General features: G+C 44.8%; 1 protein-coding gene across 3 annotated transcripts in view; it reads right to left on the bottom strand.

The window, feature by feature from the left end:
* Positions 1–25,637, bottom strand: part of RALGDS (ral guanine nucleotide dissociation stimulator) — a 239,030-nt gene that overhangs the window by 163,706 nt on the left and 49,687 nt on the right. Inside the window, exon 1 of one of the 3 annotated variants that reach the window (XM_082262833.1) lies at positions 20,697–20,835. The exons of the other annotated variants lie outside the window; for them this stretch is intronic. Coding sequence (XP_082118959.1) covers positions 20,697–20,792 — 96 coding nt within the window. The 5' untranslated portion in view covers positions 20,793–20,835. Of the gene's footprint in view, positions 1–20,696; positions 20,836–25,637 lie in introns of those variants that run through there. 3 annotated transcript variants of the gene reach the window in all.

Here is a 25,637-nt window from a genome sequence, read left to right as displayed (position 1 = left end):
ATAAGCTAACAAAAAACACATAAAACAGTGGCAGATTATATCAAAGCAACACTACGCATGCATGTAGAATGCAACCATTTAAAGCTGAACTCCAGCCAGATGTGGAAGACATACAGTAAATTAACGCAGCTCTGTATTCATGAATATATACGTCTATTTTCCTAATACAAGTACCTGAATTTGCCTGAGTATCCACTTCTTGTAGTCATTGTACAGCAGAGCTTAAAGGGTAACTCCACTTTCGTAGGGAAAAAAATAGCAAATGAAGAAAAAATAATATAGCGTATACAGTTGTGACACAAGTCATATTGTAATTGAATGTTATTAAAAATGACCTTTCCTTTTCAATCTGCAGCTGTTGTCATTTTCTGAAAATGCAATGCAATATGGCTGCCTGGGGGTGTTCTGTACACAGAATGTCTACTGACCACACCCCCGGAAACATAATTTCCCGCTTGTGTGATTGGCTCTCTGATTTTCCCAGAAGTCTGCATAAGATACAAGTCAGATTTCTGGCATCCCCTGCAACACAAATGTCATTTTTGGTGAGATACTCCCAATAGAAACACGTCTAAAGCCCCGTACACACGTACCGATCTTCGGCCGAATGATCGGCTGTCTTTTGTCCAGGGCTGTCGTGTCTGTTGAAAACTGCAAAAGACTGCACACGAATTTTGTCGGCCAACAACAGCCGACTGCAGAAGTGATGTCATGTAATGGTTAACTTTCCTTGTCTTTTTTCTTTTCTGAGCATGCTCAGTCTTGCAAATCTGCTGTCTGTCGGCTGAATTCTGTACTGACTGGCGAACAATCGGCCGTTCTGGTGTTGGCCAACAAAAATTTTAATGCCTGCACGACAGATTCTGTTCGGCCGAAAATGCGCTGTCGGCTGTCGGAAGCATCATAATAACAAGCCTACAATCGGCCGATCGGTCGTCGGCCGAATATTTACGGCCGACAATCGGTACGTGTGTACGGGGCTTAAAGGGATGCAGGTGATTCCTCATTAGAGCTCTGCAGCTGCCACAGCTGATAGATAATTATAAAACCAATCCCATTTGACCCACTCAGCACAGAGGCACAGAGGATCAAACAATGATTTCTTCAGAATAGGTAGGAATCAAAATAACAAAAGGTAGGAATCTGCAACAAATTTTGGTAAAATCCCTGTAATGTACAGAGATCACCCAAAGGGGAATGTTTTTTTCTCAACAAAAGTGGAGTTACGCTTTAAAGTGGGAAAGGGAGAAGCAGCCCAATGAGTCAATCAGTTGTGCTAACAAGGGACATTCAGAAAAGAGGAGAGGGCAGAGTGACAAAGAAATAAACTTATTAGTCTGTTGTATTTCCTTTCATTGTCCAGTTACAGGCTAGGAGTGGGACAAGACTTTTAAAGTGATTGCAAATGATCACCTTGCAAAACAACCCAGAAAAACAAAACATTTTGTATCGATATAAAAAAAATCATTATAAATACCTTTTTTTCCCTTTTTTTTATAACTGATCACATTTCCTTTGTTCTCAGCTGCCTCAGAGCTGGGGGGAGGAGAAACCACAATACACTGAGCTTCCCAGTGAATGGCTGTGCAGCGTGGGCGTATCAGGACAAGTCTGGTCATTGGAGGAGAGTACAGTGAGTTCCCACCATAGCTAGAGAACTGACCATGCTGTGCCATCCGGCTTAGTGTGGTCAGTTTTTAATGAGAAAGCAGAGGGACTGGCAGGAACACCAGGGATTTCACACAAAGGAAGCAATACAAGTACACGGCACAGCAGGCGCATGTCAGAAATATGAAGTGTTGGGGTAGCAAACGCTTTAAAGAGGAAGTAAACCACTGCCTTTTTTTTCTGACCTGCAAAGTAAAGGCATAATGTGCTAGTATGCTTTGCTTTCCATGCAAATTAACCCCTTCCAGGTCCGCGGACTCTGGCTGTGTGACTGTCCGGAGCCGCGTGACGTCCCTCCAGCACATGCGTGCTTGAGCCACCGGGCAATGTCACAGGGCAGCTGTTCCTTCAGAACGCATGAGCGGGTTACGTCATTAGCTGCATATTAGAGCTGCACGATTCTGGATAAAATTAGAATCACAATGTTTTTGCTTAGAATAAAGATCACGATTCTCTCACAAATGTCCGTGTTACATCATCTTTCACATTTTACAAAAAAACTGGGCTGACTTTACTCTTTCGTTTCATTAACCACTTTACCACCGGAGGATTTTGCTGTCTTACGTCTTGGCCATTTTTTGCGATTCGGCACTGTGCGAATTTAACTGACAATTGCGCGGTCGTGCGACGCCGTACCCAAACAAAATTTACATCCTTTTTTTTCTCACAAACAGAGCTTTCTTTTGGTGGTATTTGATCACCTCTGCGATTTTTACTTTTTGCGCTATAAACAAAAAAAGAGCGACAATTTTGAAAAAATAACAATATTTTTCACATTTTTTTATATGAAATTCCCTCCAAAAAAAAATGTAAAAATCAAAATTTTTAAAAAATTTTGGCCAATTTGTTTTCTGCTACCTATGTTTGGTAAAAAAAAATCACAATAAGCGTATTTTGATTGGTTTGCGCAAAAGTTATTGCGTTTACTAACTAAGGGAAAGATTTCTGTCATTTTTGGTGTTTTTTCTTTTTAACGAGTAATAGCGGCGATCTGCAATTTTTTTTTTGCGGGACTGCGACATTGCGGCGGACAGATCGGACCCTTGACTGACATTTTTGACACTTTTGGGGTTACCAGTGACATTACTACAGTAATCAGTGCTATACATATGCACTGTTACTGTAAAAATGACACTGACAGGGAAGGGGTTCATTTTATTGGAGAGGGGGGGGGTTAATGTATGCCTGGTGCTTACTGACGTGTGTGGAGGGAGGTGACTGAGTGACACAGGGACAGATCGCAGGTTCAGCTATGCTGAACCCTCCAATCTGACCCTGTCTGTCACTTAGGAGATCCGCCCGCTTTGTTTACACAAGCGGGCAGATCTCCAGACTCGATTCCCCGACGATCGGGGAAGAGCGGCGGTGATCACCGCCGCTCCTCGCTTGGCTCGACTCCCGCTGTGACTAAATACAGTGGGAACGAGCCACTTTGACGCAGTACAGTCAATGTGACTGGTCGGCAAGTGGTTAAAGTGTATTTTTTCTCCAAAAATTGCGTTTGAAAGACTTCTGCGCAAATACAGTGTGACATAAAAGACTGCAACAATCGCCATTTTATTCTCTTAGGTCTCTGCTAAAAAATATATGTATAAAGTTTGGGGGTTCTAAGTAATTTTCTAGCAAAAAAATACTGATTTTAACTTGTGTGTTAGAAAAAGGGTTAGTCTTTAAGAGGTTAAACTATCCTCATTTAGGCTCGGTTCACACTATTGCGATGCGGGAAGGCTGCGAATTCGCAGCCTGTTCCCGCATCGCACACGCACCCCCGGCAGTTCACACTGCCATATGCGATCCGCTGGGGGTGTCAATGTAATCTTAACGACACCCCCAGTTTGATCGCATATCGCAGTGCGATCGTGCAGTTCGCACAGGATCGGATCGCACAAGTGTGAACCGCTGTGCGATCCGATCCTGATGCGGCAGCAAAAATGCCTCCTGTGCGTCTTTGCTGCGGGTGCGGTGCGAATTTAGCCATACAAACTGTATGGCTAAACTCGCACCGCACAGCTGATCGCATGTCATGTCGGAGCAGTGCGCTCCGACATGACATGCGAACCCGGCACACGCAGAAGTGTGAACCGGGTCTTACAGACTGAAGTTCATCCCTTTGATATGAAAAAACCAATACATTGTAAAACATGTTTATAGTTATCTCCAAGTCTGAGCAATGCTTATAAACACTTGCTGGAGGCTCTTATTTTTTTCAGAGAAGACTCTGCACTGAATCGTAGAAATGCCAGATTAAGATCATGAGGAGGTTGAATCGAGAACGTGATATTTTTAACCACTTAAGGACCAAGCCTATTTCTGATACATGTTGATTACAAGTTAAAATCAGTATTTTTTGCTAGAAAATTACTTAGAATCCCCAAACATTAAATATATTTTTTAAGCAAAGACTCTGGAGAAAAAAATGCAGTATTTTATTTCACGCGGTAATTGCTCAACGGTCTTTCAAATGCAATCTTTTTGGAAAGAAAACACTTCACTGAATTAAAAAAAAAACTAAACAGTAAAGTTAGCCTAATTTTTTTGTATATCGCAAAAGATGATGTCACACAGAGCAAATAGATACCTAATATGTTACGGTTTAAAATTGCAAATGGCGACAAATTACAGGACTTAAAAATCTCCATAGGCTAAGATTTAAAAATGTTTAACGGTTACCATTTTAGAGTTACAGAGGAGGTCTTTTGCTAGAATTATTGCTCTCGCTCTGGTGATCGTGGCGATACCTCACATGTGTGATTTGAACACCATTTACATTTGCGGGTGCGACTTACGTATGCATTTTCTTTGGTGCGCGACAGTGGCGTCACTATGGGGGTGCAGGGAGTGCAGACAGCAGCTGGGTGACACCGGCTAGAGGTGTGACACCATGGCCAGATCTAGAGGGGGTGCTGATTTTAGTTGTACCACCAGAGGCCGGTCTTTTCATGGATGCTGTGCCTGGCCGCTGAGTGCCTTCCCCCTATATTCGCACTCACGCGATCCTCCATAAAGCATATGACACAGGATCGCTTTTACATCTTACGGTGTTTGCTTCATTCCCTGCTGCCGAGAGATGAGCGGTGATTGGATGAGATAGGGGGTGGGGTAATCAAACTTTTTACAGCCCCTGATCCTGTGTCATCTGCTGTATGGAAGAGCGCTCCACTGACAGCAGTGAGAGAGCACAGCACAACCCGCACTCTACTTGGTTTCCTACCTGTAAGTTGGGGGTGGGGGGAACTCACAGGCCAGGGGAACTTCACACAATGAAAGGGGAGCGTAACAATCATTGGGGCTGAGATGAGAAGTTTGTGCAGGAGGGGGGATTGGTGCTACAAGAGGGGATTGGGGGGATTTGTGCTAGGACGGGGTTTTTTTGCTAAGTGAGGGGGTTGGGGGGATTTTTATGAGGAGGGGGATTTGTGCTGGGAGAGGGGATTGGGGGGATTTGTGCAAGGAGGGGGGATTGGGGAGATTTGTGAGAGGAGGGGGGATTTGTGCTAGGAGAGGGGATTTGGGGGATTTATGCGAGAAGAGGGTATTGGGGGATTTGTGCTAGGAGAGGGGATTGGGGGGATTTATGTGAGAAGAGGGTATTGGGGGATTTGTGCTAGGAGGGGGGATTTGTGCTAGGAGTAGCGGCAGGACAACATGGTGTCAGCCCCCCCCCCCCGGGGGGATCAGTGACACCATGCTTTACCGCACCAGGTGACACCAACCCTAGTGACATCTCTGGTGCACGGGCACACGGGGACAGGTGCTTTAGCTTTAAAAAAAACATTTTTCTTATTTATTTTATTTTTATCACTGTGCCTTTAAAAAAACCCAAATCCCTTCTTTGCACTTAAAAGTATTTAAAACGTCAAAATCTGTGTTTTTGAATACTGTTACTTTTCTTTTAAAATCAGCGCCATTGGCACTCGAGTCATGGGCATAACTACAGGGGTTGCAGGGGTTGCAATTGCAACCGGGCCCCATGCTCCAGGGGGCCTGTGCAGCTCCCCTGTACACCTGGATAGGAGGGGCGGCGGGGGCAGCATGTAGAGAAATCACTGTCCTACTTTTTACTCCTGTAGCTGCAGGAGGAAAATGGAGGAGATTGGTTCCTCTGTATGCTGCCCCCGCCACTCCTCCTATCCAGTTCACTTGTGTTCTGCTTTCCCTTGGCCCCTGTGTGCTCCCCTGGTTCCCACCCCCCACTGTGCTACCGGTTTTCTCCCTCCCCTCTCCTGCCGGCTGCTGCAGGGGATGTGTCACAATAGAGAACCAGGAAGGGGGCAGTAAATATGTTATTTACCAGCTCCTTCCTTTTCTGAATGACAGAGTCATAGTCAGTGACATTGTAAAAATATAAAATAAAATGATAAAAAAATAATATAATTAAAATATCAAAAAATAAAACTACACACCAGTGGGTGAACTTCCAGGATCGCAAAGGTCACACTTGCAACCGGGCCCTGGCATTCCACCACCGTCAAGATGGCAGGAAGAGGGCCCACTGCAGAACCTTTGAAAGGGTACTGTAATAATGGGCCCCGCAACAAGAGTAAAGGGCCCCAGGATCAGTGGTAAGAGCCCCAGGCTTGAAGGGAAGGGCCCCGGCCAGGGGTCCTTCATGTTTTTTTGCACCGGGGCCCTGAAGATTCTAATTACGCCTTTGATTCGAATAAACCGAATCCGGTTTTGTTCGGGACTCTGACCAGCCGGCGGATCGGATCAGATCTACCAGAGAGGTCTCTGCTGTGTGGTACAGCTGTGTAAATCTTAGGACTGGATGGACAGAAATACAAATCTTTTGTCAAGTATAACTCTATTTTAGATATTTAGCTGTTTGCCTGGAGTTTGGCTTTAAGGTGGAAAAACAGACATGTGAGATATTCCACTGTGACGTTGGTCTGCTGCTAAGAAACGCTTTACTAAAAATTCAGACATTTTTTTCCAAGATGAATGATTGATGCTAAATTGCACATTTCTTGACACTGTTCATAAGTAGCCTCGGGCCCCTCATATGTGTCTCGTGAGCTTCCTTCACATGGAGTACACCGTGACATGAGAACCCAGAGGCAGAGCTCCTATACACCTGATCTTCTGTACAGAGGCATAACTATAACCTTAAGGGCCCCGACGCAAGAAACCATGAAGGCCCCCCCCCCCCTCCCCGACTTCATCCTGGGGCCCTTTCTCATGTTTTGCAGTGGGCCTCCTACTGCTGTCTTGAGGCCCCCACATGGTGGTGGAACGCCAGGGCCCAGTCGCAAGTGCGACCTTTAAGACCCTGGTAGTTCTGCCACTGACCTTACTATTACAAGCGGGCATTTTGGAGGATGTAAGGGAGCACTCTGGAAGATAGAAGGGGTCACTCTGGAGGTATTAAAACAGTACCTGCAGAGTGCCCCCTTACATCCTCCTGAGTTCCCTCTAGGAATCAGTGGCAGTAGTGGTTATGGGGGGATGGGATCAGTGGTGGTGGTAGTGGGAGGGAGGGATGGGATCAGTGGCAGGGGAATGGAATCAGTGGCAGTGGTGGGATCAATGGAGGTGGGGGGGGGGGGTCAGTGTCAGAGGGATAGTGGTGGGGGGAAGCGATCAGTGGCAGAGGGATGGTGGTGGAGGGATGGTATCAGTGGCAGAGGGATGGGGGATGGTATCAGTGGCAGAGGGTAGGTGGTGGGGGATGAGATTTGTGGCAGAGGGATCGTGGGAGGGATAGAATCAGTGGCAGAGGGATGGTGGGGGGGGGGGGTGGGATAGAGGTGAAAGGATGGGATTAGGGGCAGATGAATGGTGGTGGTGGAGGGATGGGATCCGTGGCAGAGAGATGGGATCAGTGGCAGTGGTGGGATCAATGGCGGTGGGGGGCGGGTCAGTGTCAGAGGGATAGTGGTGGGGGGAAGGGATCAGTGTCAGAGGGATAGTGGTGGGGGGAAGGGATCAGTGGCAGAGGGATAGTGGTGGGGGGGATGGTATCAGTGGCAGAGGGAAGGTGTTGGGGGATGAGATTTGTGGCAGAGGGATCGTGGGAGGGATAGGATCAGTGGCAGAGGGATGGTGGGGGGGGGGGTGGGATAGTGGTGAAAGGATGGGATTAGGGGCAGATGAATGGTGGTGGTGGAGGGATGGGATCAGTGGCAGAGAGATGGGATCAGTGGCAGAGGGATGGGATGGAGGGATGGGATCTGTGGCAGAGGGATGGGATGGAGGGATGGGATCTGTGGCAGAGGGACAGGAGACCCAGGCAGAGCGGCGTTAGGGGGGGGGGGGATGTCGTCTCCTGCTACCTGTGTTATGGAGGGACGGATCTGTGGCAGAGGTATGTTGAGGATGATAGGATGATGGTAAAGGGATGGGATCAGTGGCAGAGGGATGGTGGGTGGGATATGAGGGTGGTAGAGGGATGGGATCAGTGACATAGGGATGGTGAGGGGGATGGGATTAGGGGCTGAGGGATGGTGGGGGGGATGGGATGGAGGGATAGGATCAGTGGCAGAGGGATGGAAGGGGGGATGGGGTGGTGGTAGAGGGATGTTGAGGGGGGTGGGATGGTGGGAGGGACTGGCTTAGGGGCAGAGGGATGGGATCAGTGGCAGAGGGATGGTGGGGGTGGGATAGAGGGAGGGTATCAGTGGCAGAGGGAAGGGAGACCCAGGCAGAGCGGCGTTAGGTGCAGTGCTGTATCTTGGCCTAGGCCAACAAGGCCTAGGGTAGCACTTTGCAGGGGAGCAGCAAAAAAGCTACACCTTGCACAAAAAACAAAAACAAAAAAAAAACAACAGCCTCCTCCCAGCTCCCGCACGAAAAGGGGTCCCCGCCGGCTTGGGCTACACTTTTAGTATAGTGCCAGTCTTATGGGGTGAATTGGGCTGGAGGGCAGGGTTCAGGAGACAAATCAGTCTGGCACCCCCATAAAGCAGTCGGTCACACTGCTACCTGCCGGTATGATAATACCGGCCGGTGAGGACATTCAGACAGACCGCAGGCCGCGGACCACAACTAATACAACTGGCCCGACGGCCGCCAATGCTAGTAAGTGTGGAACTGGAACTTAATGCTCCGCCTACCCTCCTCCGCCCCCAGGTATAGCAGGCATCATGTTAACCACTTTACCACCGGAGGATTTTCCTGCTAAAAGACCAGGGGTTTTTTTGCGATTTTTTACTGCGTGACTTTAATGGACAATCGCGCGGTCGTGCGACGCTGTACCTAAACGAATTTCACGTCCTTTTTTTCCCACAAACAGAGCTTTCTTTTGGTGGTATTTGATCACCTGTGCGATTTTTTGATCACGCGCTATAAACAAAAAAAGAGCGTAATTTTTGCAAAAACAACAATATTTTTCACTTTTTTTTATATGAAATTCCCCCCAAAAAAAATGTAAAAATCTAAATTTTTTAAAATTTTCGGCCAATTTGTTTTACGCTACCTATGTTTGGTAAAAAAAATCGCAAAAAGCGTATTTTGATTGGTTTGCGCAAAAGTTATCGCGTTTACTAACAAAGGGAAAGATTTTTGTCATTTTTGGTGTTTTTTTTTTTAACGAGTAATGGCGGCGATCTGCGATTTTTTTGCGGTACTGCGACATTGCGGCGGACAGATCGGACCCTTGACTGACATTTTTGACACTTTTGGGGGTACCAGTGACATTACTGCAGTAATCAGTGCTATATATATGCACTGTTACTGCAAAAATGACACTGGCAGGGAAGGGGTTAACAGTATTGGACAGGGAGGGGTTAAGTGTGTCCTAGGGGCGTGTTTCTAACTGTGCAGGGACAGGTCTACTAGTGTAAAAACAAAGATCAACAGTTCTACATAGTAGAACTGTCTGATCTTCACTTTTACACAGGGAGAACTGACAGGCGGCTTGTTTACATAAGCCGCTCTGTCTTTCTCCCGCTGTACCGGCGATCGTAGTGTGACCGGCGGACATCGGGTCAGCCAGTCACACTCCCGCACTCCTCCGTGAACGAGCCGAGGCGGGCGCGCGCCTCAGCGGGCGCGCGCCCGCCCGCTATTGGCTCTGGAAGGAGTGACAGGCGAGCGACGTAAACCTACGTCACTCTGCCTGGCCGGGGCCGACTGCCGCAGTAAATATACTGTGCGCAGTCGGCAACCGGTTAACCACTTTACCTCCGCTTACATGGAGGCTACTGCGGCAAAGTGCCGCGATCCCGTCCAGCGACGTAGACCTACGTCGCTGGACTCCGCCCCTTGTGGGCGGCGCTCGCGCGCCGCCGGAGGCTCGCTCCCGCTGTGTTCATTCACAGCGGGAGTCGGGCCAGCGGAGGAGCAGCGGCGATTGCCGCTGCTCTGCCCCGATCGTCGGGGATCGAGTCTGGAGATCCGCCCGCTGTATGTAAACACAGCAGGCGGATCTCCATAGTGACAGGGAGTGACAGATCGGAGTGTTCAGCATAGCTGGACATCCGATCTGTCCATGACTCACACAGTCCCCTCCCCCCCACACGTCAGTAAGCACCAGGCATACATTAACCCCTCCCTCTCCAATAAAATTAACCCCTTCCCTGCCAGTGTCATTTTTACAGTAACAGTGCATATATATAGCACTGATTACTGTAGAAATGTCACTGGTACCCCCAAAAGTGTCAAAAATGTCAGTCAAGGGTCCGATCTGTCCGCCGCAATGTCGCAGTCCCGCAAAAAAAATCGCAGATCACCGCCATTACGCGTTAAAAAAAAAACACCAAAAATGACAGAAATCTTTCCCTTAGTTAGTAAACGCAATAACTTTTGCGCAAACCAATCAAAATACGCTTATTGCGATTTTTTTTTACCAAACATAGGTAGCAGAAAACAAATTGGCCAAAAATTTTAAAAAAATTAGATTTTTACATTTTTTTGGGGGGAATTTCATATAAAAAAATGTGAAAAATATTGTTATTTTTTCAAAATAAACGCTCTTTTTTTGTTTATAGCGCAAAAAGTAAAAATCTCACAGGTGATCAAATACCACCAAAAGAAAGCTCTGTTTGTGGGAAAAAAAGGACATCAATTTCGTTTGGGTACGGCGTCGCACGACCGCGCAATTGTCAGTTAAAGTCGCACAGCGCCGAATCGCAAAAAGTGGCCTGGACGGAAGACAGCAAAATCCTCCGGTGGTAAAGTGGTTAATAATATAATTTAGCTTCTCTAAACATCTTTGTCCTTGAGCGAGCATACTGAATTGCATCATATACAATTAAGACTTTATCGCAATATGTCACTGGGTGAGTAAGATTACTCCAATCTTATAAGAAATGTAGACTTGTGTTTGCTGCCACTGATTATTTCACTTATTTGTATAATGATTGTGGACTTCCTAGTCAGTATACAAATAAATGAAATATTCTTATGATTACAATCAGTGGCAGCAAACACAAGTCCAAATATCTTAAAAGAAAGGAGTAATCTTACTAATCCCGTGATGGCACTAAGTAGAACTACTTCACTACTGTACTTAAGTACCAAAAGGCGGTGTCTGTACTTTCCTGGAGTAGAATTTTTTTCTCCTACTTCCACTTTTACTTCACTACATTTTTTCGATGATTTCAATACTTCTACTCCGATATTTTTTTGTGTGCTGCATAGTTACTCGTTACTATTATAAAAATGACCACTGCCAGAACAGTAGATGGCCGGTTTCATGAAGCTGAAAACATGTGTATTATCAGCGCATACGAAAATAAAAGCTACTGTATGTATAAATAAAAGCTGCATTTGAAATAATAAAAAACAATATGATGTTCAAACTTTTGACTTCTTTCTTTAATAACTACATAACACAGTACTTGTACTTTTACTTTCAGTACTTGAGTACCAATTTTTTTTCAAAACTACTGGTACTTTTACTTTCAGTACTTGAGTAGCAAAATTTAAAAAAAAACTACTTGCAATACTTAAGTACAAAAAATGTTGAATCCTTTAGTACTTCTACTCAAGTCACTTTTTGATCAAGCACTTCCACTTCTACTCAAGTCACTTTTTGATCGAGCACTTGTACTTTTACTCAAGTATGTGTTTCGAGTACTTTATACAACTCTGCTAATGGGCACTGATAAGGCTGCACTGATGGCCACTGATGAGGTGGCACTGATAAGCTGCACTGATGGGGCTGCACTGATAAGACAGCACTGATATGCTGCACTGATGGACACTGATATGCTGCATTGATGGGCGCTAATAGGCTGCACTGATGGGCACTGATGAGGCGGCAATGGTGGATACTGATAAACTGCACTGATGGGCACTAATGAGGCTGCACTAATAAGGCAGCACTGATATGCTGAACTGATGGGCACGAGCTGGCACTGAAAAGCTTCACTAACGGGGCTGCACGGAATTGTTTCCCAGATGGGGAATGATATGTTGCACTGATGGGCACTAATAGGCTGCACTGATGGCCACTGATGAGGCTGCGCTGATGGCCACTGATGAGGCGACACTGATAAGGCAGCACTGGTGGCCACTGATGGGGCTGTACTGATGGCCACTGATGGGGCTGTACCGATGGTCACTGATGGGGCTGCACTGATATGCTACACTAATGAGGCTGCACTGATGGACAGTAATGAGGCTGCACTGATGGGTAATGATAAGGCTGCACTGATGGGCAGTGATAAGGCTGCACTGATGATGCTGCACTGATGGGCACTGATGAGCCTGCACTGATGGGAACTGATGAGGCTGCACTGATGGGCACTGATAGACTGTGGTTGTAATTTACAGATGACAGGGCGGGTCATAAACAGGAAGGGGTGTGGCCTATGCTGGAAGGGGCAGGTCATATTTAAATTAGGGGGTGCACGAGTTTAGTCAGGCCTAGGGCAGCACAAAACCTAAATACACCACTGGTTAGGTGGGGGGACGTCTTCTCCTGCTACCTGTGTTAACGGCTGAGCGGCTTCTGAGCCTCATCGCTTATTATCACCAGAAAGCAGACCGCTGGCTCTCTAGCTGCAGGCATCACCCTGGTACAACCACTTCTTCAAGCCGACATACAGGTACGACAGTTTGCGGGAAGTAGTTAATGATTAATCGTGCAGCTCTACTGCATATACAGTACATATATCCTAAACTATACATGTTTAGGAGATATTTACAGCACCTATAGGTAAGCCTTATTATAGGCTTATCTATAGGTACAAACAATCGATGGAAGTTTACTTTCACTTTTAGCGTTAGTGAACTGCAGTGAATCTGAAAAGATCAGATCTCCCAGAAAGGTCTCTGCTGTGTGGTACAGCTGTGTAAATCTTAGGACTGGATGGACAGAAATACAAATCTTTTGTCAAGTATAACTCTATTTTAGATATTTAGTTGTTTGCCTGGAGTTTGGCTTTAAGGTGGAAAAACAGATGTGCAAGATATTTCATTGTGACGTTGGTGTGCTGCTAAGAAACGCTTTACTAAAAATTCCGACATTTTTTTCCAAAGATGAATGATTGATGCTAAATTGCACATTTCTTGAGACTGTTCATAAGTAGCCTCGGGCCCCTCATATGTGTCTCGTGAGCTTCCTTCACATGGAGTACACCGTGACATGAGAACCCAGAGGCAGAGCTCCTGTACACCTGATCTTCTGTACAGAGGCCCAATGGAAAAGACGGCCCTGCCTAAGCCCTATCCAATTTATTCAGTAATACATTTTAAAAAAAGGCAACCCCTAGTCTGTTTTATGAGCCAGAAGAGTGGACATTGCAACGTGCCTAGCTGATGTTGCACCGATTTGGGGGAAAAAACCTTGGACTCAGTGGTCCTTTCAGGGGTAAGCACTACGCAGATATAATTTAAGGCTTTCTTAAGCCACTGATAGTTACTGTTCCCGCACTCCCCCAATTTGATTGCTCAACGACTAAAAGCCTTGTGTAAATTCCAGGTCCTTCTGAGATGGAGCTTACACAGGGCTAATAACCCGCCCCACATTATAGCACTTGTGCCTGGCAATTGGTTATCCAGATGCCTAACACTCCATCGTGGAGATAAGAGGAAAGATTTACAGATCTCCCATCTGTACTTAGTTCACAAGGATCTAGCAGGCAAAAGTATGGTCAGGGAGAACGGAGAAGGGTAAAGGGTAAAGGGTACTATCAGCAGCAGAGGGGGCAGGCTATCAGGTTAACCTATTTTTTATTTTCAAGTGTGGATGTGGTGGGTTAGAGGTGGATGTGGATCTTTTATGCCAAAAGGTGACCTTGTGTCATGTACGCAAGTATGGGTAGATTAATGAAAGCCAAGCACGACAGATATGGACAGGGACTACATTATTCATAAGAGGTCGTAAACATTGGAGAACTGTCCATGTCCGCCATATTTCTGATAGACAATCCTTAGATCGTTGTCAGTCAACATTGTAACCCGATTCTGTGCGAACTTTCAGATCGCACTGCGATATGCGATCTGATCTGGGGGTGTCGTTAACTTTTAATTGACACCCCCAGTGTATCGCATATGGCAGTGTGAACTGCCAGGGGTGTGGATGCGATGCGGGAACACGCTGTATATTCGCAGCGTTCCCGCATCGCAGAAATGTGAACCGGCACTTACAATGCTTTTTCCTAGCACCTACCTAGGAGGGTGCTACAATAATAATCATAATAATAATAATTAGTGTTGAGCGAACACGGACTGTATTATTCAGGTCCGTACCGGATAATTGGATTTTTGTTACCCGGACACGGACCCGAAAACTTTACTGTATGTTCGGGTTTAAAATCCGTGTTCGGTAATTTTATTTCCTGTATGTAATGGCGCGGTTTTAATGGCGGGCTTTCAACAGCCAATCAACAAGCGTTTAACTGGTGTGCCATAGAAGCCATCACAGCCATGCCTACTAATGGCATGGCTGTGATTGGCCAGCTGAAGCATGTGACCCAGGTCTTTATAAGCTGGAGACACAGCGCGCTGTGCGTCCGTCTGCTCTAGTGTAGGGAGAGAGCACACACAACGGTGCTGGCTGCTGCTGATTAGGGACAGACAGGGAAAAACAACATTGTGCCCGAAAAGAATGCAGGGACAGGTCGGAGTGTAGGCAGGGAAAGATATTTGAGCATTTTAGGGACAGGCTGGAGAGAGTAGGCAGGGAGAGATTAGGAGACACAGGACAGAACAATCGTTCCCTTAGCGATCTACATCGATTTTGCTGTGTGGTGGGTGGTGCAGTGAACAATCTTTTTGCCCTCACTTGTGCCCACTGAGGAGGAGGGAGAAAAAAAAATATTTTTATCAGTCTGTTGTGTGTTTACTACACAGTGCTGTTCTAATCTGCTATTTAAAAATTTCAAATTTAAAGGGGAATTTTTCGGGAAAGTTCGGGTCCCCATTGACTTCAATGGGGTTCGGTGTCCGGGTAAAATTCGGAAAAAGTCCGGGTCACTGACCCGGACTTTTTTTTCAAGTTCGGCCGAACCCGCCGAACACAGACATCCAGGTGTCCGCTCAACTCTAATAATAATAATAGCAGAAAGTACAATTTTTTGTCGGTATGTTTTAGTTTATAGCGCAAGAAATGAAAACCACAGAGGTGAACAAATACTACCAAAAGAAAGCTCTTTACCTCCAGCCCAGTTTTCATAAATCAGCCCCACAGCTTTTACAGAACGAGGACAGATATCGGACTTCACCAGTATTTAGTGGAGCAGATTTCCCATCATCCCTAACTGGCTGTTTATCAACAAATGGAAATGGAAAGTGAATTGCTATGATTGTAAAATGTGCACTTCATGAATCACCGGGGAAGTGCCAAGGCGGGTTTTTTTTGCTTTCAGGATGACACACTGCCAGAGAGCGCCGTGAAACTGCTGGTTTACAACGTTAAAGGAGGAGCGACTGATGTACACTACAACAAGGCACTTGGTGCACACTGCTTACTCTCTGCGCATTCCTATTGACAGCTCACTCTCATCCATGCCTTTGCTGGCTGCGGTGCAGTGCATGAAAATAAATTATAAAGAAAATAGAATTTGGCCCCGGTTCATTGCAACAAATAATTCAATGCCTAACAAAAAAAAAAAATTCAAATATCTGTTATGAAAAATGGACATTATTATAATATGCATTTAAAGTGTAACTCCAGCTTAGTATGTAATGTAAGTAATACATGCCGTAAAAAAAAAAAAAATATCGTTTTCACCAGTATATTTACTATTGGCCTTCTTCTGCCTGTAAAAATTCCTTCTTTTCATTTTGAGAATATAATTTCCCCATTGCAAAACTAAAAAATGGAACAATAATTGTGGAAAACTCACTCAACACGAAAACACATTTTAACATTATTAATAACTACCATTGTCATCGTCATCACCATAGTATTATTAAATCTATTATTGATCATCATCATTATCATTATAATCAAGATACAATATTTACTATTTGCCTTCTTATGCCTGTAAAAATTCCTTCTTTTTAGTAGGGGATAAAGATTCTCCATCACAAAAAAAAAAAATATATGGAATATTTAGGGTGGAAATATCATTTAACAAGAAAACACATTTTAATATTAATAATAACTATCATTGTTACCATCATCATCACCATAGTATTATTATATCTGTTATTGATCATCATCATTATTATAATCAAGACAATATTTACTATTGACTTTTTTTATGCCTGTAAAAATTCCTTCTTTTAAGTTTTCTTCTTTTTTTTTTTGTAGGGGATATCATTTCCCCATCACAAAAATAAAAAAGGAACATTTGTGGTGGAAATCTCATTCAACAAGAAAACACATTTTAATATTAATAATAACTATCATTGTCACCATCATCATAGCATTATTTTATACATTATCGATCATCATCATCATTATAATCAAAAAAATATTTACTATTGGCCTTCTTCTGCCTGTAAAAATTCCCTCTTTTTAGTAGGAGATATAATTTCCCCATCACAAAAATGAAAAAATTGAACATTTAGGGTGGAACTCTCCTTCAACAAGAAAACATATTTTAATATTAATAATAACTATCATTCTCCCCATCATCATCATCATCACCATAGTATTATTATATCTATTATTGATCATCATTATGATCATAATAATCAAGACACAATATTTACTATTGGCCTTCTTCTGCCTGTAAAAAATTCCTTCTTTTTAGTAGGGGATATAATTTTCCCATCAAAAAAATAAAAAATGGAACATTGACAGTGGAAATCTCATCCAACAAGAAAACACAATTTAATATTAATGATAACTATCATTCGCCCCATCATCATAGCATTATTTTATACATTATCGATCATCATCATCATTATAATCAAAAAAATATTTACTATTGGCCTTCTTCTGCCTGTAAAAATTCCCTCTTTTTAGTAGGAGATATAATTTCCCCATCACAAAAATGAAAAAATTGAACATTTAGGGTGGAACTCTCCTTCAACAAGAAAACATATTTTAATATTAATAATAACTATCATTCTCCCCATCACCATCATCATCACCATAGTATTATTATATCTATTATTGATCATCATCATGATCATAATAATCAAGACACAATATTTACTATTGGCCTTCTTCTGCCTGTAAAAATATCTTCTTTTTAGTAGGGGGATATCATTTTCCTATCGCAAAAATAAAAAATGGAACATTTACGGTGGAAATCTCATTCAACAAGAAAACACAATTTAATATTAATAATCACTATCATTCGCCCCATCATGATCACCATAGTATTATTATATGTATTATTGATCATCATTATAATCAAGACACAATTTTTACTATTGGTTCCTCTGACTGTAAAAATTCCTTCATTTTATTTATTTACTTATTTTCATTATAGGGGGTATCATTTCCCCATCACAAAAATAAAAATGGAACATTTGTGGAAATCTAAAACCAGAAAACACATTTTAATATTAATAATAACTATCATTGTCACTATCATCATTACCATAGTATTAATATGTCATTATTGATTATCATCATTATAAACAAGAAACAATAAATTAAAGTTTTTTTTTCTTCCCCTTCAAGCACTCATTCCTAATGCCCCCCCCTCCCAACATTTGCACCACCATTGCCCAGGGCCATAGAAATCAGGTTTCACCTGCAGCACCAGTGATATCTTCTAGATTGTAAGCTCTAACGAGTAGGGCCCCCTAAATCCTCCTGTATTGAACTGTATTGTAACTGTATTGTCTTCCCTCATATTGTAAAGCGCTGCGCAAACTGTCGGCGCTATATAAATCCTGTATAATAATAATATCCTGACTTACCAATATAATTGGCCATCAAAAAAGTGATCTTTCTCATTGTTTATAAGGGGAATGGTATGGGCGGAGTTTCTACAAGGATTTGAGTCAGAGCTCCACTTTAAGCTTACAAAAAACATAAAACCACCAAAAATCACAATCCAGTATAATGGTTTTCTATGAACATTTTTTGTCCCTACTTGATTACCGTATTTATCGGCGTATAACACGCACGCACTTTTTCCTCCTAAAAATGGAGCAAAAAGTAGCTGTGCGTGTTATACACCAATATAAAAAAAAAGAAATGTCCAGAAAGCAGCGCCGAGAGGTAGAAGGGGGCGGGCGGCGCCGAGGAGAAGGAAGGACACGCTGTCATAGGAAGTCCCGCCTCCTATGCCAACGTCAATCATAGGCGCCGGGACTTCCGATGAGAGCGCATCCTTCCTTCTCCTCGGCGCCGCCCGCCCCCTTCTACCTCTTGGTGCTGCTTTCTGGAGATTTTTAAAGTTATGTGTATAGTGGCGCTGGCGAGGCTGCAATTATGGGCGCTGGCGAGGCTGCAATTATGGGCACTGGCAAAGGCTGCAATTATGGGCACTGGCAAAGGCTGCATGTATGGGCACTGGCAAAGGCTGCATGTATGGGCACTGGCGCTGGTGAGGCTGCAATTTTGGGGATTGGCGCTGGCGAGGCTGCATGTATGGGCACTGCGCTGCCGAGGCTGCATGTATGGGCACTGGCGCTGGCGAGGCTGCATGTATGGGCACTGGCGCTGGCAAGGCTGCATGTATGGGTACTGAAGTGACGAGGCTGCATGTATGGACACTGCACTGGCGAGGCTGCATTTAAGGACACTGCGCTGATGAGGCTGCATTTGTGGGCACTGGTAAGACTACATTTAATTTTAAAAAAATGTTCTGAGTTCAAAGCTGTTTATTTTAAATTTCAGCTTTTTTCCTGAAATTTCTGCCCTAAAATTTAGGTGCGTGTTATACGCCGATAAATACGGTAGTTACAAATGATGATTGTTCCATTGCATACGATGGACAGAACTAAACATGACGATCATATAGACACACAAACAGCATGTAAAGGGTTCAAGAGGCTATGTCAGAACAGAAAATGGGGACTTGTTACTTAAAGTGTAAGCTTCAGAGCCGTCATGCCTATCCAAGCTTTCATATGTAATACGTCATCTATCTTGAAGGAACATGGCCGCGCGCTTGTTTTGTTTGGTGACGCAAGGATAAGAATGACAGGGCTTGTCAACTCCCGTGTTCCCATACTGACAGTTTTCAGGTCTTTGAAGCAGCTTTTTGAGATCATTACTAAAATAACAGATAATAGAAATGTTGCCCTTAGCAACCACATTTCAGTTGTCATTTTCTGAAGGTAACAACTGGACGATTGCCATGGATAGCAAACTTTTCTCCGGTTGTACATTTGGCATTGCCCATAGGAAACAATGAGATTCAGACATTTATTTTGCCGTTCCAGGCTTGGATTGAACTGGTTCCTATAAAGCAGGGGTGGGGAACCTACGGCCCGCAGGCCGTATGCGGCCCCCGAAGCCAACTGATCCGGCCCTGCCATTGGGCTGCCTCCGGAGGGGAAGGGGAGGGGGAGCGCCTCCTGATTACACACAGAGCAGGTTCCTCTGCTTATCCGGCGCGGCCGCTGTCATACAAAGTCACACCTCCTACCTATGATAGACAGCACTGTGGTGATGTCTATCATAGGAGTCGGTCCAGGAGGCGTGACTTTGTATGAGAGCGCCCGCGCCGGTTAAGTAGAAGAACCCTGCTCTGTGTGTAATCAGGAGGCTCTCTGATCCCCATGCGCTCTGCATTGATGGGGGGCACTCATCATTCTGCATTGATTGGGGCACTAATCATTCTGCATTGATGGGGGCACTAATCATTCTGCATTAATTGGGGCACTAATCACTCTGCATTGATGGGGGCGCTAATCACTCTGCATTGATGGGGGCACTAATCACTCTGCATTGATGGGGGGCACTAATCACTCTGCATTAAGGGTGACACTAATCACTCTGCATTAAGGGTGACACTAATCACTCTGCATTGATGGGGGCGCTAATCACTCTGCATTGATGGGGGCACTAATCACTCTGCATTGATGGGGGGCACTAATCACTCTGCATTAAGGGGGACACAAATCACTCTGCATTGATGGGGGCACTAATCACTCTGCATTGATGGGGGCACTAATCACTCTGCATTGATGGGGGCACTAATAACTCTGCATTGATGGTGGCACTAATCACTCTGCATTGATTGGGGCACTAATCACTCTGCATTGATGGGGGCACTAATCACTCTGCATTAAGGGGGGCAAACCTGGAAACCAGTTGCCAGTAACAACATCATCAATACCAGCTAACATCACACGCCTCACCAAAGAGAAGCAGTTGCAGCCATCACATTAGGGGTGAGTTAATTAAATGTTTGACCAAATATAACAGGCACATTTTTAAGTTGATAATTTTGTACGGCCCCCGAATGATTTTAAAAACACCCAAATGGCCCTCGGCAGAAAAAAGGTTCCCCACCCCTACTATAAAGCAATACAGACAATACTTATTTCAGACATCTTAATCAATGATTACGATTGGTCTCATTGATCAAAGCATCTGGAAAGAATAATCATCTGGCAACAAATCGGCTTCCGACGACCCCTGTTGAGATCTGAAAATAAATAACAGAATCTGATTGGCGAAAGTGCCTTCTTTACTCCCGTTACTTTAAAGCCCTGCCTTCCCCATGCAACAAGGATCCATGCAATGTTGACACCAGTTGTAATGGACAATGTTTACTCACTTCCTGGTCCTGTAGAGACAGCGGCATGTCCAACATACACATCCTTACTGGCTGCAGCAATGCTTTCTGAAGGGTAAACACCGGCTTCACCTCCATCCTCAGGCTGTCCTATCTTTGTGGTCCCTCAAATTCCCTTCCTTGGCTTTTCAGCTCAGCACATCGGTCTTTCCCATACCTCGGCCTGTAGATCTTCACCCCACAACAAACCCACCTCCCCCCTACTCCTTATTGTAGCAGTAACAGGTGACACTACTGTCTTACAACCATCATGGAGGTGTTATTTCTCTTCTCCCTCTAAGATGTGCAATGCTGTGATTCCCTCACCCCACCCTACGAGCGTGCCACAACAAGCAGGGAAGCCTCATCCTTGTAGGCTCATCTGTATGCGGCAGACACACAGAACAGCCCCTCCGCCTGCAGCAGTCACGGCTTCATGAGAGGCCATAGCGATCTTCCCCGCAAGACAGGGAGAGCCAGGCAGGTCTTGGAAAGGGAGGGCAACCAGCACTTCTATTCTGCATCCACAAGCAGCTGAGTCACTTAACCTAATGGTTGCTGGCTGGACTGCAATGCAGGCCCGTCTAGGAGCTGGTTAAACCTATGTTGACCAGATAAGCAAGCAACAGATAATGCCTTAGAAACGCCAGCGATAGGAAAGCCTTGACGCTAGTAGACGTCAAGCGAGGGTCAACTATGGCCTGCTCATAGTAATAGCCCATCTACAGCAGGCCTAAGCGACTCTTTTTAACCACTTAAGCCCCGGAAAATTTTACCCCCTTCCTGCCCAGGGCCTATTTTGCGATTCGGCACTGCGTGACTTTAACGGACAATTGCGCGGTCGTGCGACGCTGTACCCAAATGAAATTGACGTCCTTTTTTTCCCACAAACAGAGCTTTCTTTTGGTGATATTTGATCAACTGTGCGATTTTTTGATCATGCGCTATAAACAAAAAAACAGCGACAATTTTGCAAAAATAGCAATATTTTTCAAATTTTTTATATGAAATTCCCCAATAAGAAAATGTAAAAATCTAAATTTTTTAACATTTTAGGCCAATTTGTTTTCTGCTACATATGTTTGGTAAAAAAACCCGCAAAAAGCGTATTTTGATTGGTTTGCGCAAAAGTTATTGCGTTTACTAACTAAGGGAAAGATTTTTGTCATTTTTATTGTTTTTTTTTTTTAACGAGTAATGGCGGCGATCTGCGTTTTTTTTTTTTGCGGTACTGCGACATTGCGGCGGACGGATCGGACCCTTGACTGACATTTTTGACACTTTTTGGGCTACCAGTGACATTACTACAGTAATCAGTGCTATATATATGCACTGTTACTGTAAAGATGACACGGGCAGGGAAGGGGTTAACTTTATTTGAGAAGGAGGGGTTAAATGTGTCCCTAGGGGGCGTGCTTCTAACTGTGATTGGATGTGGCTTGTGATGTAACAGCAGAGATCTACAGTCCTACATAGCAGGACCGTATGATCTGTGCTGTACACAGGGGAGAATGACAGGCGGCTTTGTCTACATTAGCCGCCTGCCTTTTTCCCGGTGTAACCGATAATCGCGAGTGACCGGTGATCTACGTCACTTTGCCTGTGAGGGGCTGACTGCCGACGTAAATAGTAGTTAGGCAGTCGGCAAGTGGTTAAATTTCTTCATCAATTTGTATATATATGAATGTATTCTGCTACATATTTTTGGTAAAAAAAAAATCCCAATAAGGCGTGTATTGAGTTCTAGCGTCTACAAACTATGAGATATTTTTATGGATTTTTTTTCTTCTTTTTACTAGTAATGGCAGTAATCAGCGACTTATAGCAGGACTTCGACATTGCGGCGGACACATGGGACACTAAGTGACACTTTTACATACTTTTTTGGGAACCAGTGACACCAATACAGTGATCAGTTCTAAAAATATTCACTGTCACTGTGCTAATGACACTGGCAGGGAAGGGGTTAACATCATGGGCGATCAAAGGGTTAAATGTGTCCCTAGGGATTGATTTGTAATTGTGTGGGGATGCTTTAACTGTGGGAAGACAGAGATCCGTGCTCCTGCTTAGCTTCCTGCTTGTTTACATAGGCAGGCCACCATTCTGCCTCTGTCGGGAACGTTCAGCAGGTCCCAGTGGACATTGGGTTTGCCGGATCCGCTGATTGGTTCCCACTGTGTCCTATCACAGTGGAAGCGGGCCACCGGCAGTGCGCATGTGCGCCGCAGTTCTGGAACTGCAAAACCTGTACGTGATTTAGAGAAGAGGAGTCGCCACCCCACAGTACATATATGTGCGCGCAGTCAGCAAGCGGTCCAAGTATTACTAAACCCAGGAGCCTGCAGTCACTATATCTGGTCTCCCACAGTACACAGAACATGGACATTTAATTATTTTAGTAATACCCTTTCTCACCAGCAGTATATAGCAGTCTTCTGGCTTCTATCAGTGTCCGGCCAAGCACTGGTTAAAGCTTGCAGGAAGATTTTTTATTCTCCCCTGACTGTCCTATGAGCCTCAATGACCCCTGACCCTCTGTCTGGACAGTGCTGATTGGCCCTGTGCTGATTGCATGCACTCCAAAAAAAACCCCAAAAAACTCTCAATACACACCAAACTGAGCATGTGCAGAGTGTCCCCAAGGCTCCGTTCTATCAGTAGATGGATTGGGGACAGTAAAAGAAGGGGAGGATCAAACAGCCATTTTACACAATGTGTAGGATTAACCCCTTAGGTTCTACAGTGAGTATAACAAGCATGCTTTACTCAGCAGGTGTCTCCAAACAATGGCCCTCCAGTTGTTCAGGAACTACAATTCCCATCATGCCTAGTTATGTCTGTGAATGTCAGAGTTTTACAATGCCTCATGGGACGGGTAGTTCTGCAACAGCTGGAGGGCCGTAGTTTGGAGATCCCTGCTTTACTGCATATACACACTGATTTTACTGTTGTGGGTTTAGTAACACTTCGAACACCGTATGCAACCTGCCTTACGTCTTATGGAATCGGCATCATTATTCAAGAAGTGAGATACAAAGAATTTATAGTTAAACTGGAAAAACCCCTAAATGCAAAGTAGACAGTGAAAAAAAAAGTATACGATTGCAAGGCTTAAGAACAAAGCAGAACTTCACCCAAAATGTAATTTTAGCATTTGATTGTGTTTAACCACTTGCCTTCTGTGCACTTAAACACCCTTCCCATCCAGGCCAATTTTCAGTTTTCAGCGCTGTCACACTTTGAATGACAATTGCGCGGTCATGCTACACTGTACCCATTTGAAATTTTTATCATTTTTTTCACACAAATAGAGCTTTCTTTTGGTGGTATTTAATCATCTGTGGGTTTTTTATTTTTTACAAAAAAAAAGAATAAAGACAAAAAATTTTGAAAAAAAAAAAAAGTTTTTCTTATTTTCCTGCGAGTAAATTTTGAAAATAAATTTTTCTCCTTCACTGATGTGCGCTGATGAGGCGGCACTGATGGGCACTGATAGGCTGCACTGATGGGCACTGATGAGGTGGCACTTATGGGCACTGATGAGGTGGCACTTATGGGCACTGATGAGGAGGTACTAATATGCCGCACTGATGAGCACTGATAGGCGGCACTGAGAGGCGGCACTGCTGGGCACTGATAGGCGGCACTGCTGGGCACTGATAGGCGGCACTGCTGGGCACTGAGAGGCGGCACTGCTGGGCACTGAGAGGTGGCACTGCTGGGCACTGACAGGTGGCACTGCTGGGCACTGAGAGGCGGCACTGAGAGGCGGCACTGATGGGCACTGATAGGCGGCACTGATGGGCACTGGCGGATGGCACTGGACACTGACGGGTGGCACTGATGAGCGGCACTGATGGGCAGCACCATCAGTGCCCACACTCAGTGCCCATAGTGCTGCCAGTCAGTGCTCATCAGTGCCTAGATGAGCAGGCACTGATGGGCACTGACTAGCAGCACTATGGGCACTGATTGTGGGCATTGATGGGGGGCACTGATGGCGGGCACTGTGGGCACTGATGGGGGGGCACTGTGTGTGTGTTTTTACCTTGTGTAATCAGGGCACTGGTGATTGGTGCCCTGATTACATTCTCCTGTGTCCCCGGCGCTGTGAGGCTCCCCCCCCTTCCTCACACTGCAGGCTCCGTGTGAGGAAGGAGCGCCGGCGATGAGAGATGATCTCATATGTTTACATATGAGATCATCGCTCATTGGACGGCCAGATCACGTGGTGAATGGCCGCTGTGATTGGCCATTCACCACGATCTGTGATCGGCCGTGTCCAAGGGACACGGCCGACACAGATTTTTGCGGGAGCGCGCTGGGGGTGTGTCACTGGGAGGCCGTTTAAAAACAGCCTCCCGAAAATTCGAGTCCGCGCTGCAGCCGTATATAGGCTGTAGCGCGGACGGGGGGTTGGTTAAAAGTGTTAGAATTCCTGACAAGTTCTTGTTGTTATGTCCCCATTATATACATTTCCCATCATCTCCTGCCCCAAAGATGTGGCAGGAAATTAATGCAAAGTAGGAGGAAACTCTAATTTTTAATTAAAATATACCGGTATCTCATTTGCTTCTGTTCTGCTGACAACAATTACATTTTGGATTTCCTCTCACTCTCTGCCCTGGGGACAAGGAAAGAGGATGGCACAAACAGCAATAAAAACCTTACAGGGGTTCTTAATTCTTGGCACTATCCAAAAAAGAGAAAAACAGGTTTTGGCTGAAGATCTACTTGAGTTTTCCATAACCATTATACACTATATAACCAAAAGTATTGGGACACCTACCTTTACACGCACATGAACTTTAATGACATCCCAGTCTTAGTCTGTAGGGTTCAATATTGAGTTGCAGCTATAACAGCTTCAACTCTTCTAGTTTAGGAGTGTGTCTATCTATGGCAGTGATGGTGAACCTTGGCACCCCAGATGTTTTGGAA

Source organism: Pelophylax lessonae (assembly GCF_965119305.1).
Source record: "Pelophylax lessonae genome assembly, chromosome: 7".
NCBI classification, from domain to species: Eukaryota; Metazoa; Chordata; class Amphibia; order Anura; family Ranidae; genus Pelophylax; species Pelophylax lessonae.
The sequence above is the reverse complement of the archived record's forward strand: the minus strand, read 5'-3'. Positions and strand labels throughout refer to the sequence as shown.